Source organism: Fistularia commersonii, chromosome 20 (assembly GCF_037954325.1).
Source record: "Fistularia commersonii isolate RoL2024-O1a breed Wild chromosome 20, RoL_Fcom_v1.0, whole genome shotgun sequence".
In the NCBI taxonomy this organism is placed as follows: domain Eukaryota; kingdom Metazoa; phylum Chordata; class Actinopteri; order Syngnathiformes; family Fistulariidae; genus Fistularia; species Fistularia commersonii.
This window is the reverse complement of record NC_141303.1, coordinates 5937287-5952500: the sequence shown is the minus strand read 5'-3', so window position 1 is coordinate 5952500 and position 15214 is coordinate 5937287. Positions and strand designations below refer to the sequence as shown.

The 15214-nt window shown below is 41.4% G+C and overlaps 1 protein-coding gene and 1 long non-coding RNA gene across 4 annotated transcripts in view; both read right to left on the bottom strand.

Moving 5' to 3' along the window:
* LOC147222702 (uncharacterized) overlaps nt 1-1529 on the bottom strand; it is a 2773-nt gene extending 1244 nt beyond the window's left edge. Inside the window, exons 1-2 of the long non-coding RNA XR_015107710.1 lie at nt 1410-1529; nt 839-905 (exon numbers count right to left, since the gene is read on the bottom strand). This is a non-coding gene — a long non-coding RNA (uncharacterized LOC147222702). The remainder of the gene's footprint in view (nt 1-838; nt 906-1409) is intronic.
* A 510-nt stretch (nt 1530-2039) lies between these two features.
* On the bottom strand, nt 2040-10944 carry LOC147222701 (serine/threonine-protein kinase Sgk1). Of its 3 annotated transcripts, none has more exons than XM_086167458.1 (10): nt 10740-10944; nt 6279-6354; nt 6012-6087; nt 5671-5859; nt 5452-5583; nt 4342-4578; nt 4150-4245; nt 3874-4029; nt 3694-3783; nt 2040-3436 (listed from the first exon to the last, which is right to left on the bottom strand). In XM_086167458.1, exons 1-10 carry the CDS (start codon nt 10900-10902, stop codon nt 3269-3271), a joined length of 1383 nt encoding a protein of 460 aa, XP_086023584.1. In that variant the 5' UTR covers nt 10903-10944; the 3' UTR covers nt 2040-3268. The 3 variants fall into 3 exon arrangements, with proteins under 3 accessions (XP_086023584.1, XP_086023586.1, XP_086023585.1); XM_086167460.1 differs by lacking the exon at nt 10740-10944 and adding an exon at nt 8214-10668; XM_086167459.1 differs by lacking the exon at nt 10740-10944 and adding an exon at nt 6464-7063.
* Between the last annotated feature and the right edge of the window lie 4270 nt (nt 10945-15214).

Here is a 15214-nt window from a genome sequence, read left to right as displayed (position 1 = left end):
TACATCTCAGGGCCTAAGCACAAAGACGTTGAGTACTTTATCTTGGAAAGACAAAAATGAAGGGAGAACAAACACAAATGTTGATGACATCCTTAATTGTTTGGGGATATGGTAATTAGATCATTGCTATTTTTGTGACACTTTGTGATGTGAGGCAACCATATTTGGACAGAGCAGTGGAGTCTCAAGGAAACAGGAGGAGTGTTTGGCCGAGACACTGAGAGATGGTTGTAAAAGATGCTTGACAATCGGATAGTGGCCCGACGATTGGGCTCACTTTGCTTTACCGTTTACAAGAAAAAAAAAAAGAAAAAACTCTTTTTAAAACAAGAAGCCTGCAGCATCTATGAAAGCTTGAAATTATGAAATGAGACCGAAAAACATATCTAGAAATTCACTGGGGTAAAATTGAAGTGCCAATATGAGCTGGTGTCTTAAAAAGTTCAAAACGCTCTGGTTTCATTTTGTGCATGCAAATGTCGCCCCCTGCTGGAAATGAGACAGATAAACGAGGTAAACAGCCTCAACACCAAAGGGTGAAAGAATTTCATCTCTAATTCTGATGACAATAATTATGTATTTTATTTGCATCTGTCAAAATGACGATCAGTACGTAACTGATAGATGCTACAATGCCATAGCAAAGCTGACAGGCCAATATGCATTCTTTTTATCATGTTAAAATGCTATTTGGTAATGTTTTCCATGTAAAAGATGTTAATACTGAATCTCCGAGTGAAAGTCAAAGTAGTGCGCATTGATGTTCAAAGTTATACATATACATCTGATATCTGAGCTCCACAATTTGATATACCGTAAAGGCAGAGGTTGAACTTACTGGACTGTCTTCACTTTCGTGTGAAATTTCTCTGTGTTCTCAGGAAATCTGAGCTGAAGACATTCGTCTGCAGATGGAATAAAGAAAAATCAGCCAGTTAGGAGACATATAAGCACCCAGTGTGCAATTTCCTAGTGCATAAAACTGTAATACAGAAACGGAATTAGATTGTCACAGTGTTAAACATTAAACGTCATTTGTACAGATTTTGAAAGAATGAAAGTGTTGCGAAATCAAAGAAATCAGAAACGAGAACAAAATGTTCAAGAGAACTAGTGATTTGAAGTCAGAAATTACGGTCTTAATCATTTTTGAGGCCTAAATTAAAATATGCTTTTACACAAAACATTCAATTAACTGTAGAGTTTTGCTTGCATTTTGAGTGCAGCTGTTTAAAGTGCAGCTCAATATTTCCAATCAGACAACTGCTGACAGTATTTGACTGAAAATGAGTGCTCTTTTCACTTTCCCCGTCTTCACAGGGACATTAGGAGGCCAGAGGTCAATCACACGACTTGGGTTCCCAGACTTGACAGAAAACCCTAAAGCAGACACTATCGTGAAACATAACCTTGAGCCCTGGTAGATAGACAAAGTTCTTCATCTCGCCACCAAGCTGCTCTGATCCTCTTTGACTCACTAGTGTTTTTCTCATTTCCTGTAAAACCAGTAACAGCTTTCGCATCAAAACATATTCCCTCTGAATGTCATGTAAACTGGATTATTTCATATTTCATATCCTTTTGGCACAGAGCAGGGTTCACAGTCCAGTTGAGTTCAAGTAATAATTTCACTGCAAACAGATATGCACACACACACATATACACACACACACACACACACACACACACACACAGGTGTTATGGTTGTGTAATGCTGCTGACGCATGGGAAGGGTGAAAGTCCATGCTTCATTAATGTGGAACATTTGATGGAGGTCAGTGGCCCAAGTCCGTTCAGACCAGGACTAGTAAATATTTAACATGTGATCTTCATTCTTTACATATTTTTCTTCATGTCAAAAATATCAAGACATGACAATGTGGTAAAAATAAAAGAACGGGTAAATGAAATAAAATAGATGAATAAATTTCAAAAAGAGCAAAATGTAAAGTGATATACTTGTTTACTTTCTGAGGATGGCAAAATCACAATGTACTTGCTAAAATTATTCAAACAAAAAACTAAAACACGCTGTTTCGTAAGGTGTAATTAAGTTAAACTTTAATTGCAAACCAAACATGGTCACGTAAATCTTAGAACAATTTTACAATTTACAGTACATTTAACAGGAATTGTTACATATACATATTTAAGCATACCTTTAGTCATTTTTGTTCAATATACATTAAACTAGTACACATAACTCAAAATATACAAACAAACTTAAATACCGTTAAACTGCATTACAGCAATATTTTAAAATGGAATGTTCACTGCCAAAGTTGTTAGCCGGCTGCAGGCCACTGCTGCACTGTTTGCGAGTCCTAAGGAAGACTATATGAGGGGGACGCAGATGGCGAGCACAACTTCACAGACACGTCTCAACACATCACTCTTTTCACCTTGGATATAGCAGCAGTGCGTTTCTCTTACTGTCTTTCTCTCTACCAGCATTACTATTATTTTTATGTGCAAATGAAGATAGGTAACATCTTATGAGCTCCTATGCCTTACATTTTGCAGGTGCAGGATTTCAGTGCTACGTTGACCCCCTTGGTGACAACCAAAACAATAGTTCGGACGAAATGTAACTCGCTGACACAGGCGAACCCAAAAGACGTCGGATATGATGGAGAGAAGAAAATAAAGGCACCTTTCAAAGATATCAAATGTCCCCCTCTGTAACATTCAACCTAGAATGACTCCCTTTTAGAAACACTCATAAAATAAAAGAGAACAAACAAAAGCACCAAAAGAATGTAGTCCCCAAGCTACTCAAGTAGGTCCCTATGGGCTGTCGACCGGATGTCTAAAGGGTGATGTGTCGCTACATAGATGAAGAAGCAAATCCTTTTCCTCTGATACATGTGCTTATTAGGTTTGTCTTGAGGGTTGATGGGGACTTTTAAGCTGCCTGAGCTATGTGCAAAGGACTTCCGAATCTCGGTAGAAGCAGGATCTACATAGATGTTTGTCTGCGATGAAGATTTTGTGCATTTTTACATTTCAAACCCCAGATATTTAAAGATGACGGTCATCCTCTTGTCACGAGTCTCCTTAAATGCGTTCAGGAGTTAGGCCACGTCAACGTATGTACAAGCAGGTTCTTGGTATTGACAGATTCAGCGATGGTGAGAGTGTAGGTTTAGGAATATCCATCGTCTCGGTGGAAAAATGTAGGGTGGGATCAAGATGCAGCTCCACAGACATGCCACAGTTTGTTTTGTGTAAGTCTAACTTGTCCGTTTCAAGTGCCTGTGTTTAAATCCTATAGGTAGGAGTCCATGGAAGGGGCGTAAGAGAAGCCCACAAAAGCCTCGGCGGCCTCTTTGATGCTGGCTGTGACGAGCGCGCTGTCTGGGGAACAGCCGATAGAGCTGGGCACGGGCTCATCTGTGAACTCTGGATCAAAGTGCCGCAGGTCATTGGGTCCCGTCTGAGAGAGAAAGGCAGGAAAGAAATAGAAGGGTGGTGGTGGTGGGGGGGGGGGATTAGTCACTCTGCAATTATCCTTTCAAAGTACTTTGCTATAACCGGTAATGTTTCAAATTGTCATTTTTTTTTTCCCGTCTCTGGTTAAGTACGTGTAAATATTGAAAACTAAAAACTTAAATCTGCAGCTTCGGTGTCCCAGAAAATCATAAATCAGCAAATCGTCAGTCCTTTTAATGGAAAAATTAAAAGGAGAATTACCACGTTGGGGTTGAAAGGGGGGGTGATCTTCTTGGCATTGAGGTCATCCCAGTTGATCGGGGAGAAGAATATGTGGTTCTTAATCTCAATCTGTGAGGAAACATGGGCGACAGTTAATTTAATGTGCCGCCGAGTAAAACATAAGAATACCAGCGAGCGGTTGAGGAAGCGGATACTCACAAAGTCTTCAGTGCAGCCGAGCCTCTTTGTTCTATCCTTCTGTAACAGGCCCTCCAGCAGGTGTCTGGCTGCGTTGGATATGTTGGGTTTCAGCTGCAGCGGCTTGTTCAGGATATTGTCGTACATTTCCGCTGTGTTACGGCTGTAGAACGGAGGCTTAAGAAGGACGGACAGATCGGTTAGCATTCTGACGAGAACTTTAAAGCACGGATTATGTTTTTTAACAAAGAATATTTTGATGATAATTCTTTTTGGTACGCATGGATCATCACTCACCAGGCCATAGAGCATCTCATAGAGAACTGCTCCTAAACACCACCAGTCTACTGTCCGGTCATATGGCTGCTTGTGTAGCACTTCAGGAGCCAGATACTGTGGACAGCCCCCCAAAAAAGAAAGTTGTAAGTTACTTTCATGAACAAAAAGTCAAGCAAGCAAGGTCTAAATAACCTGGAACGCTGTTCTTACCTCCGGTGTACCGCAGAAGGTCGACGTGGTTCCATTGGGTTCTATGTTCTCCTTGCAAAGGCCGAAATCTGTGAGAATGATGTGCCCTTGGGAGTCGAGCAGGATATTCTCTGGTTTCAGGTCTCTGTAAACAATATTGAGGGAGTGGAGGTAGCCCAGCGCGCTGGCAATCTCTGCAGCATAGAACCTGGCTCTGGGCTCCAGGAAGCAGCGTTCTCTCTGTAGGTGGTAGAACAACTGGAATAAAAAGAAAAAGACAAATAAAAAGCAGTTATTATAGAGAAAAGCTCTCGAATGACTGTCGTTGGAGCTGAAACGAAGGGGCTATTTTACTCTGATTTTTTTTTTCTTAAAAGATGCTGTTCTTTTCTTCCTATCTCTTGGGTTTTTTCAGGTCATTTCCCACCATTTTTGAGTGAAAACCTTATCATTTATGGGTGAAATCTGTTTTATTTTTTACATCCAAAATTGAAATTCTAATCATACTACTGGGAGGGAAAGGTAATTTTGCTCCATCACATTTCTTATGACTTGAACTTGTAGTTGAACTGTTTTAAGTGTTACAGGAAATGTGGGAACACAGAAGAGCTAGGAAAGTAAGAGCTTAAAAAACTTTGACAGTGGAAAATAGATGAAAAGAGGTCCAAAGGTGGAGTAGGTGTGATGAAAGGAGTGCCGAGGAAGAAAAGAGAAAGGGTAAAAGGAGAGTAAATGTGTCCTGTTTCCGGATGAGGCCCATATTTAATCAGCGCTCTCTTTGCTCGTCCAACAATCACAGGAAATTAACTCGATTAGACACATGCTGAGTCTGAATGGTGCGGCTAATTTTGGCCCCAGTCTCCCCCTGCTGTCAACCCGGCCCGTGATTTCCTGAGCCATTTCCTTTGGAGAAAGAACGACAGAGAGCAACAGCCTCTCTCTTTTGCTTCTCATGACAGGATATCCCCTACTGTCTGTCCGTCTCTAGCATCTCCAAATTTATAGCTTCGCCTCCTCGTCTCCCTTCAGGGAAAATTCATCGCTAAGTTTTCACTTTAAAATGCTTCCAAAAATACTTCCTTTAACAACCCTACAGTTTTGTCTGTGGCAGCTTTTACTCCAGTAACTCACCTCTCCGCCATTGATGTAGTCCAAAATAAAGTAGAGTTTGTCAGCTGTTTGGAACGAGTAGTGCAGGCCCACCAAGAATGGATGTTTCACATTCTTAAGAAGCACATTCCTCTCTGACATGATGTGTTTCTCCTGCGGGAAACAAGAGAAGGTTTGAAAGGAGCTCGACAATGACAGAAACCACTATGTAAGGTATGTCCGCATGCATTTTTGCCTCACCTCCTTCTTCTTGAGGATGGCCTTTTTCTGTAAGACTTTGACGGCGTAGAACTGATCGTCCGCTCGGTGTCGCGCCAGCAGGACTTTGCCGAAGCTGCCCTTGCCGATCACCTTGAGGAAGTGAAAGTCGCTCGGTTTGGCCGAGGGATTGGAGGACGGCCCGAGGTTAATCTGTTGAGATGGACTGGGCTGGGATGATAATGGGACACGGTAAGAAGTCTGAGCGATGCAATGACCTTCAACAGGTACGGTATACAAGACCACATTGTGTGTGTGTGTGTGTGTGTGTGTGTGTGTGTGTGTGTATTTGCACGAGGTCAACGAAACGTAAAAATACTTACAGGGGGAGAGGGATTTGTGTTCATGAGCTCGGCATCCTGAGGAGGACTCAGGTTCAGTATGGACTGTACCTCAGGGCTGAAATCAGAGAACAAAGTTGTGTTTTATTTTCACAGCACGTCAACGGGAGAACATTTTCATCACTTCGTCTAAACGGGGAGTCAAATTGAGTCACAAAAATTCCTCCAGTGGACAGCTTTCTGCTTGTATATCCTTATAATTTCACCCTGGTTACGGCAAAACAATAACATGAGTCAGATGGTACTCACTGCTTGCAGGCGTAGGAGTTTGTGGCGAGCCTCTGAATGAAGTCGTTCAGCCCCATTTTCCTCTGCTTCATGAAAGCTACAACAATGACAAAAAAAAAAGGGGGAAAACAAAATGATGATTTGAAATTGAAAAAGGAAAGAAAGAAATCCATGACCACAAGGCATCTTCCCAAAAATAACCATACCGGTGAGTAAAGCCACCAGCCCTTTGGATTTAGAGTATGTCAGGACCGGCTTCTCGGTATCTGTTTTGACCGTCATGATGTCTTCAACAGCGGCTTGGCTCCCAACAACTTCCAAAAACTCAAACTATAACTGATTTGCTTTTGACTCTGGCTTTATACAAAGAGGTGGAGATGGGAGGAGCCGTCTCGAAACACACACACACACACGCACACAAATCACCCCTCCCCCCTGTAGGCGGGATCAACTGTCAACATTTCTTAATACAACACGGATGATCGATCCATCTCTGGACCAATCAGAGGCCGTTGCGCTCCTCATGCGTCATAGCCGCGCCTCAAGGTGTGCTTGCGTTAAAAAAAAAGACCCCCCCTTCTTTCTTAACGTCATCAGCCTTAGTTTTTTTCCTGAAGTTTGCACATATTATGTTTACCGAAGCCCGTGGTATTTCTAATCGATTAACCACACAGTCTGATAAGGGAAAGTTAGGAAGTTGGGGAATTTTACCCAAAGCCGCAAGCGTATTTTGGGTTAATAACATCCAGATGTGCCCAACATATATATTGTCGTCCTATATGTCCAAGAAGTGTAAATAAAAAAAAAAGAAGTTACAATCTATTCGACCATGCAGGAAAACACACATTGTGTCACCGCTGTTTTTTCTCCTTCCTTCACACCCAACGAGTTTAGCAACCCGATCTAAATAACCTGACGACCTCTTAACAGGAGCCTATCACTTTCAGTGCTTGGCAACTTCTTAATAGGACGGTGACGCAGGTTTCCTCGGCAGTGCATACAAAAGACAAAGGGGGGGGAGTTGAAGAAGGAGGAGGAGGGGGGGCAGAACCGAGGGAGGCCAGATGCCAAGAAAAAGCCGCTGCATGGTTGTGGAAAAGTACAGAGTGGGATACTCCTGACTGGAGTCTCCTCCGACCGAGGGGGTTGGAGGGGGGGAGGCGAAAAAGTCTGACCAACAATCTTGAGACAGACAGTTCACAGACATTCGGTGATAAGGAATTAACAAGTTTGTAAAACAAATAAATAATGATAACATAATCTCAATATGGTGGGGGTGAATTTTAATCAGGCTTCGTTATGGGAGGTTATGTAAGAGAGACACCTGGTTCAAGTTTCACGAAGTGGAGTGGGAGAAAAGAAAAAATTCCAATTGTGAGATATTCACTTTAGGATAAAGAAGCACAGAAAAAAAAATTGGAAACCAATTGGTGATCATTTTGCAATTTTCTGTGGAGCATCAACAGCACCCCGTAACACACACACACACACACAACAGCAGGGTGTCACAATATGCCACATAAATCCTGCTATGTCTCATAACACCTCTGTCTTTAAATGGGCAACTCCGGTCAATTCGCACAGGGAAACACAGAGGATTCCCTTTCGCCAGAACCGCAAACAAACCGGTTATTAAACCGGGTCACCAGATCTTGGCAAGAAAAAGAAAAGAAAAAAAAAAGTGGTAAGGGTAGGAGGGGGGTAAAGACGAAGCCCAGGCTCCTATTCTCATTGACAGCCGCATCATGTATCCAGGTCACGGGATGGCGCGCCTCTCCAGGCGGCCTGCCAGCGTCTCTCCGACCGGCCACCGGCTCGGAAAGTGGGTTACAGCCTCCTCTTTGACAAGGACCCTGAAGCGGACCCGCGGTGCACATCGCTTTTTAAAAAAAAAGTCCTCCCCTTTTTCGGGAAATGCCAACACGCAATATCAACCCGAACACGCAGATGACTTACTTGACAAAGCTGTTGTTTTGTCTTTCATGGAGATGCTGTAATTTCCCGAATCACAAGGAGAGACGTTCAGAGCTCCTCTGCAGGGAGGTTAGTCGAACTACCCCGCATTCCTCGTCCTGGAGAGTTTCATCTCAATGTTTTTTTTTTCTTTTTTTTTTTTTTTTGTGCCTTGAAGGGCGGAGACGTCCCGCCTCTATTTCCTTCCACAGTTTTGTGTTTCATAGCCAGTTGCGTGAGATTTCCTCAGGGCGGGGATGAACGGTGCTTTTAAACGCGCCTCATAAGACCCTTGTTTTATTATCTCTGCAGATTTGTGACTTCCATTTGGACATTTTTTTTTATGATGCTTTGAATTTGCACAGATCAAACCGACACCATCCTGTCATATCGATATGTTTAATATCGATTCAGCATCCAAGGCTGCGTCCCCTTTGGGTTTCCACGTCTGCGATTTTATCCTCAAATAAACACAGTTTGCTCACTAAAGTGTGCAAATATCGGGCTTTATATACACTTGCATTTGTTTTTAAGGTCATCCTGTCAGCAAGCAGGAAATTAAAAAGCAACTCGGATTGGGAAATTCTCTGAGGTCATATCGATCCAAGTCAAGCAGCAGCCAAGAAGTTCAGGCTATTTATTAATTAACTTTGCCTTGATAGGAAATTACCCTTTCTCTCAAGAGGTAGCTATATCCTTTGTTTGTTTGTTTGCACAAACAATTTAACAGAGGGAGTTTAGAGGTGAAGGAAAACACTAGGAAAGTGATGTATAGTACGAGGCAAAGAAAACAGAACCTGCAGGACTTTCCAAATATTCCCAATAAACGGAGAGAAGATGGAAGGATCTTATCAGATGGGGTGTGACATTTTCATGAAACATCACAGAATTTGAAAAACAAGGTATATATTTTCTTCTCAATGTAGTTTTTATCACAGTTATTATGTTTATATATACATATATATATATATATATATATATATATCAAAAACGTGAAATGTATCAACAAATACTAAACAAAGACTTACTGTTATTTTCAGTGATTTTACTCAGTAAGTTTGTTCTATTGACTGTAATATCTAGGAGGAAATGCTAATAATCCGTCATAGATATCTATCATAATCATAATAATCTAGGTTTACAATGAAAAGAGTGAGTGGAATTGTTTCCCTCTGTTTAGTTGTTTTTTAAAGGTTAAAATGGGTTAGATTAAATATGAGAAGAACACATGGCACATCATAAATAGTTATCCCATGGTTCGGTCTGTCGGCCAGGGAGTAATTCAATTTTTTCAGGCAAAGTTCTGCTCACAAATCAAAATGACAGCGATGACATGTAACAGTGCTTTTCTTTGGAAAAATGACACACGGCCTGAAGTGTGAATCACGCCAGTCTGTAGATGCACGGCTAAACAAAGGGGGAGTGAAATAGATATAATTTTACTATTCTAAAGAGCTTGAACAAATTTTCTAATTCTGATTTAAGAATCCCAAACGGAGGTAATTCATTAATAAAGCAGGGGAAACTTTCACATCCTGCACTCACTTGAAAATCAATTATATGTGTGTTATCACGTATATGTATGAATCAGCCGAGTCAGGCGAGTCAGCAGCATGACCATGTCTTCAGTTCCCTTGCGGGATATTCCTTGTTTTCGAAATATATCTACAATGGAGAGTCCCAAAGCAAAGCCTGAAACTGCAGACTGATATTTACAATGCAAATTATTGATGAACATAGAAAGAAACCTTGTGGATCATGTTGCTGGACATCCTGATCCGACCTCCCGAAGAATAAATCGCCGTGTGCATGTGTGACTATGCAGTTTTTAAGTACAGCCTCAACTTTCTAAGCCAGCCTTCAGTTTCTCCCTTCACTGGGGTCACATCTATTATTAATCCCTTCTCCTGTAGCCACCTGATGCACACACACACACACACACACACATACACACACACACACACACACACACACACACACACTATTGCAAAGTCAGAGCAGGAGAGCAGTCTGCAGGGAATCTGACAGCACAAGCACACATAAACACTGGCAGGAGTGCAACTTCAACCTGGCACAACCACACAAACACACGCACATACACATACACACACATACACATTCACACACACACACTTTCTGAAAACTACAGAGAGAGGGAGAAAAGAGCACGTCAGTTACTTCTAAAGACACAAAAGGTGTCCAACCTTCAACGCAAAACCGAGAACCTTTCCTTTGTCCTCTTCAACTTTAACCTACACCATCTGACCAATGACACAATAGTAACTGCCAACATGGGACACAGACTGACGCCTCCTCTCCTCACTTGAAAGTATTGCGGATCAAACCGGAAGACAATCAGGTTTTGCTTTAGCGAAAAAAAAACAAATAAGAACAAAGGGTGAGCATGTACCAACACAGAAGCGATCATGACCTTGCAAAACATTTCTGCAAAAAAAAAAAAAAGTTGGATACCTAAATGACAATGAACCTGTTTGCAGGAAATAAATACTGCTGATAATATTTCATTACCTCCGCTGTGGTTTAAGCATTGCTCAAGGGTCTGCATCTGGTCATAGCACAGAGTCCAATGAAATAAGAGAGAGAGGTGTTGAGAAAAGATCAGGAGAGGGAGAGTAACACTACGACCAGAAGGTTCACACAGTGTTTTTCCGTTGCTGGCCCTCGTTCCCATTTGGATTTGCAGGCTGTTTGATGCTCGAGCCCAGAGCAAGGCTCCACAATACTCAAGCTGTGCTTATTGCCTTTCAATATGTGTGTGTCTGTGTGTGTGTGTGTGTGTGTGTGTGTGAGAGAGAAAGAGAGAGAGAGAGAGAGAGAGAGAGGCTAGTACATTATGTAACCCACTAGTGGCACTCAATGCCAAGGCCGGCACTGACTCAGACACTCTGGGAACCATTTAGTGAAAGGACAGGAAGGGTGGCGCTGCAGTGCCAGAGGGACTGAGGTTCAGCATATTAGGCTTGTAGTACAAACACACACAAACAAATATGGCTCGCACCGTCATCGACCCCTGCACACGCACATACTCAGTGACCAGCATATGCCCATGTTCACGCCGTCTCCGCCAGATGACATCCATCCATTAAAACTGTCCATCTCTTTCATTCCCCAATTCCTCCATCTTGTAAAATCCGCCAGGAATGATGAGGCTGTTTGCGGCTACAGTTGATCCGAGCTGTCGGGCGATGAATGCGAATGAGCCTCGGTGGTGAGGAACCAAATGACACTGTTACATAAAGCCCTCGGCTATTCAAAGAGACAGCTACGCTTTTATTTTGCCCATCGCACCATCGGTGTGTATGTGGTGTGTTGGCCGTAACTGCACTACCAGTAATTAGCCCACATCGGATTCCTCTGTGGGAATACCGTCGGGTGTTTGGTAACATCTATATTTTAAGCGCCAAATTTTACACATTTTTTCCTGAAATAAATTACAGGAACAACTAAGTAACTTGGTTACACGCAGTGAATAGGGAATTCATTATGTGTCAACCAAACATGTTTTTTTTTCCAGAGGACTGTATGCAAAGTACAGAGAATGAAGTGTCCTTGAAGAAATTAATCCTGAATGGATGTTTATTTTTGTTATGTCGAGACACGTATAATCTCTTTGACAGTCAAGGATTTCACTGCTTATTTAGAGCGTGAGGATTCTTAAAAGCAATTTAGTTTCTTGAAAGTCAGAGACAGCTGGCACTTACAAAGCAATGTCCCCAAATGTTTTGTCAAAGGACAAGACTTATCGGGCGCCATGCTCTCTCGCTTTTCTCAGCCCTTGTTACATAAACTGGAGATTTTGAAAATCATTCTGTGTCACAGAGAGAGCTTTTTGAAAAATGTGGGAAAAAAAAAGATGTCCCAAGAAACATTAGATCATTTCATTCCGATGAGTGTGAAAATGTGCTCTGTCCAAAAAATTGGAGTAATAAAGGAAATAGAGCAACTGTGATGAAACCTTTTACCCGGTACAGGAGAAATATCTTCATTTAGTTATTAGTGGGTTGGATGTAATTTGAGGTCTGCCAAGTTACGACTGTGCACATCAATCCATGATGCTGATAAATCTGCCTTTTGCTGTCAGTGATGGAGGAACAAGTATAGTTTTCAAATGGACAGGATGTTTCTCGAGCATACCTGGAAAGTAACTACAAACCTTGTCAATTTCTTACTTCTACAGCCAATTTCTTACTCGTGTGTGTCACGTATTACATAATGATAATCCATCTATCGTCTGACGCTTATCCTGCACTCAGGGTCGCAGGGGATGCTGGAACCTATCCCAGCTGTCATCGGGTAGGAGGCGAGACCTCGGAAAGGTCCCTTGTTAGAATTGAACCAGTGTCCGTCGTGCTAAGCAACGCGCCATCGTGCCGCCACACATAATGATAGTATGTTTGACAAGACAAAAATGTTGCTGGCATAACAATGTTTACGAGCATACAATTAGTGAGGCATCATTGCCTTACAAATAAGGACCGCCCCCAAAGCTTTGGATATGTTATGCAATGAATAATTTCATCTATTTATTTTATTTCTAACAACATCTCTCTGTTTTGTGTAACTAAAATAGCTGAATCTCTTCATGAACATCTTGTCTTGAGACTTTCTTATCTTATGGGCAAATCAGTTGAGCATTTTGGTCAGTTTTCAATTTGTCAGTGAGCTAAAAGGGCCCAAATTTTGCCTTCATATTAAAGACACTGATGTGAAAGGTAGCTTTGTAGAAATGGATATATAAAGGATATATTATAAATATGGCAGTGTTGGCTATGGCCTTCGTGAACACGTCCGTTATTTTGCACGTTTTATTAGTATTACAGTAAATTTAGATTTACTTCAAATTTATTTCCAGCTTATAATGGTGCTGAACATGCTCAGACATTCTTCCACAAATAATAACTTTCCAGTTTGGGAATGTGTCCATCAATCTGTCCTTGTGTTTGCATGCATGTGTGTGTGTGTGTGTGTGTGTGTGTGTATTACATTACTGTTTTTTTGGGTGTGAATATTTCCTCGTTTAGTTCCAGGGGCAGGTTGACACAGGTGAGCAACATGTTATACAGGGTGGGGGAAAAAAAAAAGACTGAAAATAATTTTCTGACACTTTTTTCCTCCTGTTGTGTATCTAGAATGCAATTTAAATAGAAAACAAATAAATGCATGTTGAAATAAGGATGAAATGCACTGAATCTTACAGATGAAGACCTTTCTGAGATTTACCAGGAAGTTGACAGCAGATGGTAAATTTACCTGAGAGAACTGTTTGATCTCCCTTGCTGTTTGATCTCCTAGGATGGTTTGAATCCAATGGTCTGTCATTAGTTTTGCCTACGCTGCGCTGAACTGTTCCTTCTTTCACAAAGGTCACAGCACCGTTGTAAACACACAAATTGCTCACCTTGGAATACCACAGGGGCGTGACTGACATGGCCAAATAAGAGGAACAACATGCTTTCATGGTGTCTACTTGCATGTATTTCAATCCATATGCCAAAAAAGTCTCATAATCAACAATTGTAGTCTATAAGCAATATCAGAGTATACTGTATCTGCACATACATTTCAAATGGTTCTCACTAATAACACCGACATTTTCAAAGTGCGAAAATAGAAGAATATTTATGTCACATCTACAACTTGAAATATTGTTTTAAGTTTTCAGATAGGCAGGATTACTTGGGAGTGGAGCTTTATGGACATTATGGGCGGGTCCCTATTCACATGCCATAAGGGAAGTATAGATAGCGCAGCGGCTTACATCGGGTCAGTCAGAGCCTAACCCGAGAGAGTTTAAGATAAGCGCGTTAAAACGCTATAGAAAAAACAGCCAGAAAAGAGTGTCCGTAATCCTCGTGTGCTCCCGAATAATCATGTTTTACTTGGATTATCTACTAGTAGAAGCTTGTTCGATGGTTTTAAAGCCATTCACATGGAAATTCATGACCTAACTTGATGTGTTATAACATCCAACTGCGATTCGCTGATTCATTGGTCATTTGTCTCTCGATACCTTCAGTGCACTTCAGTTTTTGTTTAGCTCATCTTTTGTCTCATTCGTATCTGTTTTGACCCAGTACTTTTTCTTTCTTTTTCTTTCTCTGTCTGTTGATGTGGAACAGATTTTAACAGCTGCTTTTGAGTGCCTAGAAGAGAATACATGTAGCCCTTTTATGTTACAAAGGGTTTTTGTGATTACAAAATAAATGGATTTATGCGGCAGCAGATGTAAACGTGTCAAAGTGCTATCAAGCCATCTTTTATGGAATTTTGAACAGGTAAAGTGACAGGAATTAAACTAGTAAAGACTCTTCATCGAATATGAGTTATCGTCTCAAAGTCAAAAGATTTGCTAAACTGTAAATATGAATAAATAAAATGATAAATGAGATTGTGCCTCTTTGGTGCACATACACGTTTGTGATCACATTCCTGAGAGGAGTTCATTGGCACGTGCAGTATTCCCAAAAAACACAGGCGCCAACAAAAGGATGGCTGTAAAGATTCTTTTCCAACTGTGACACACCAACAGACCGAGCGCTTTGGAAAGAGCTATGATTTGCGGTGGCGAAGAAACAGGGCTACGATGGAAAATAAATCTGGGCCATTTTTCAGACATACAAGTTTTAACTATTCATCTGATCGTATTTCTTTGTTGTTGTTGGCATTCATTGTAAACAGATGCAGAAAGGATCATTGTGCGGTGTCTATGACGACCCCAACACGGCGCTGTGTCGTTAAACACTGCTTTGCACTCTCGGTCTGTTTCTACAAAACAACAAATAGTAATATTAACCACAATAGTTATTATCCTGAGAGGTTGTGTATTAAATTAGAGGACACATGATGTGATGAGTTAAGGTGAAGCTATGCGGCGTCTGTGTTCGAGTTGATCCCAAAGACACGAGGTTGGATAAGAAAGGCCACAAAAAACAAGAAAAACAATGAATGGAAGGATCATGCACGGTTTCTTTTCAAAATCCTGA

Bases quoted from the DNA above. Each gene is read 5' to 3' on its own strand.
- LOC147222701 (XM_086167458.1), bottom strand. From the start codon at position 10,902: ATGGGAACGAGGGCCAGCAACGGAAAAACACTGTGTGAACCTTCTGGT. The intron at 5,584-5,670 runs GTGAGGCAAAAA...TGTTTCCCGCAG, and splicing joins CCATCCTCAAGAAGAAGGAG to GAGAAACACATCATGTCAGA. The intron at 3,784-3,873 runs GTGAGTATCCGC...GTTTCCTCACAG, and splicing joins TCGGCTGCACTGAAGACTTT to ATTGAGATTAAGAACCACAT.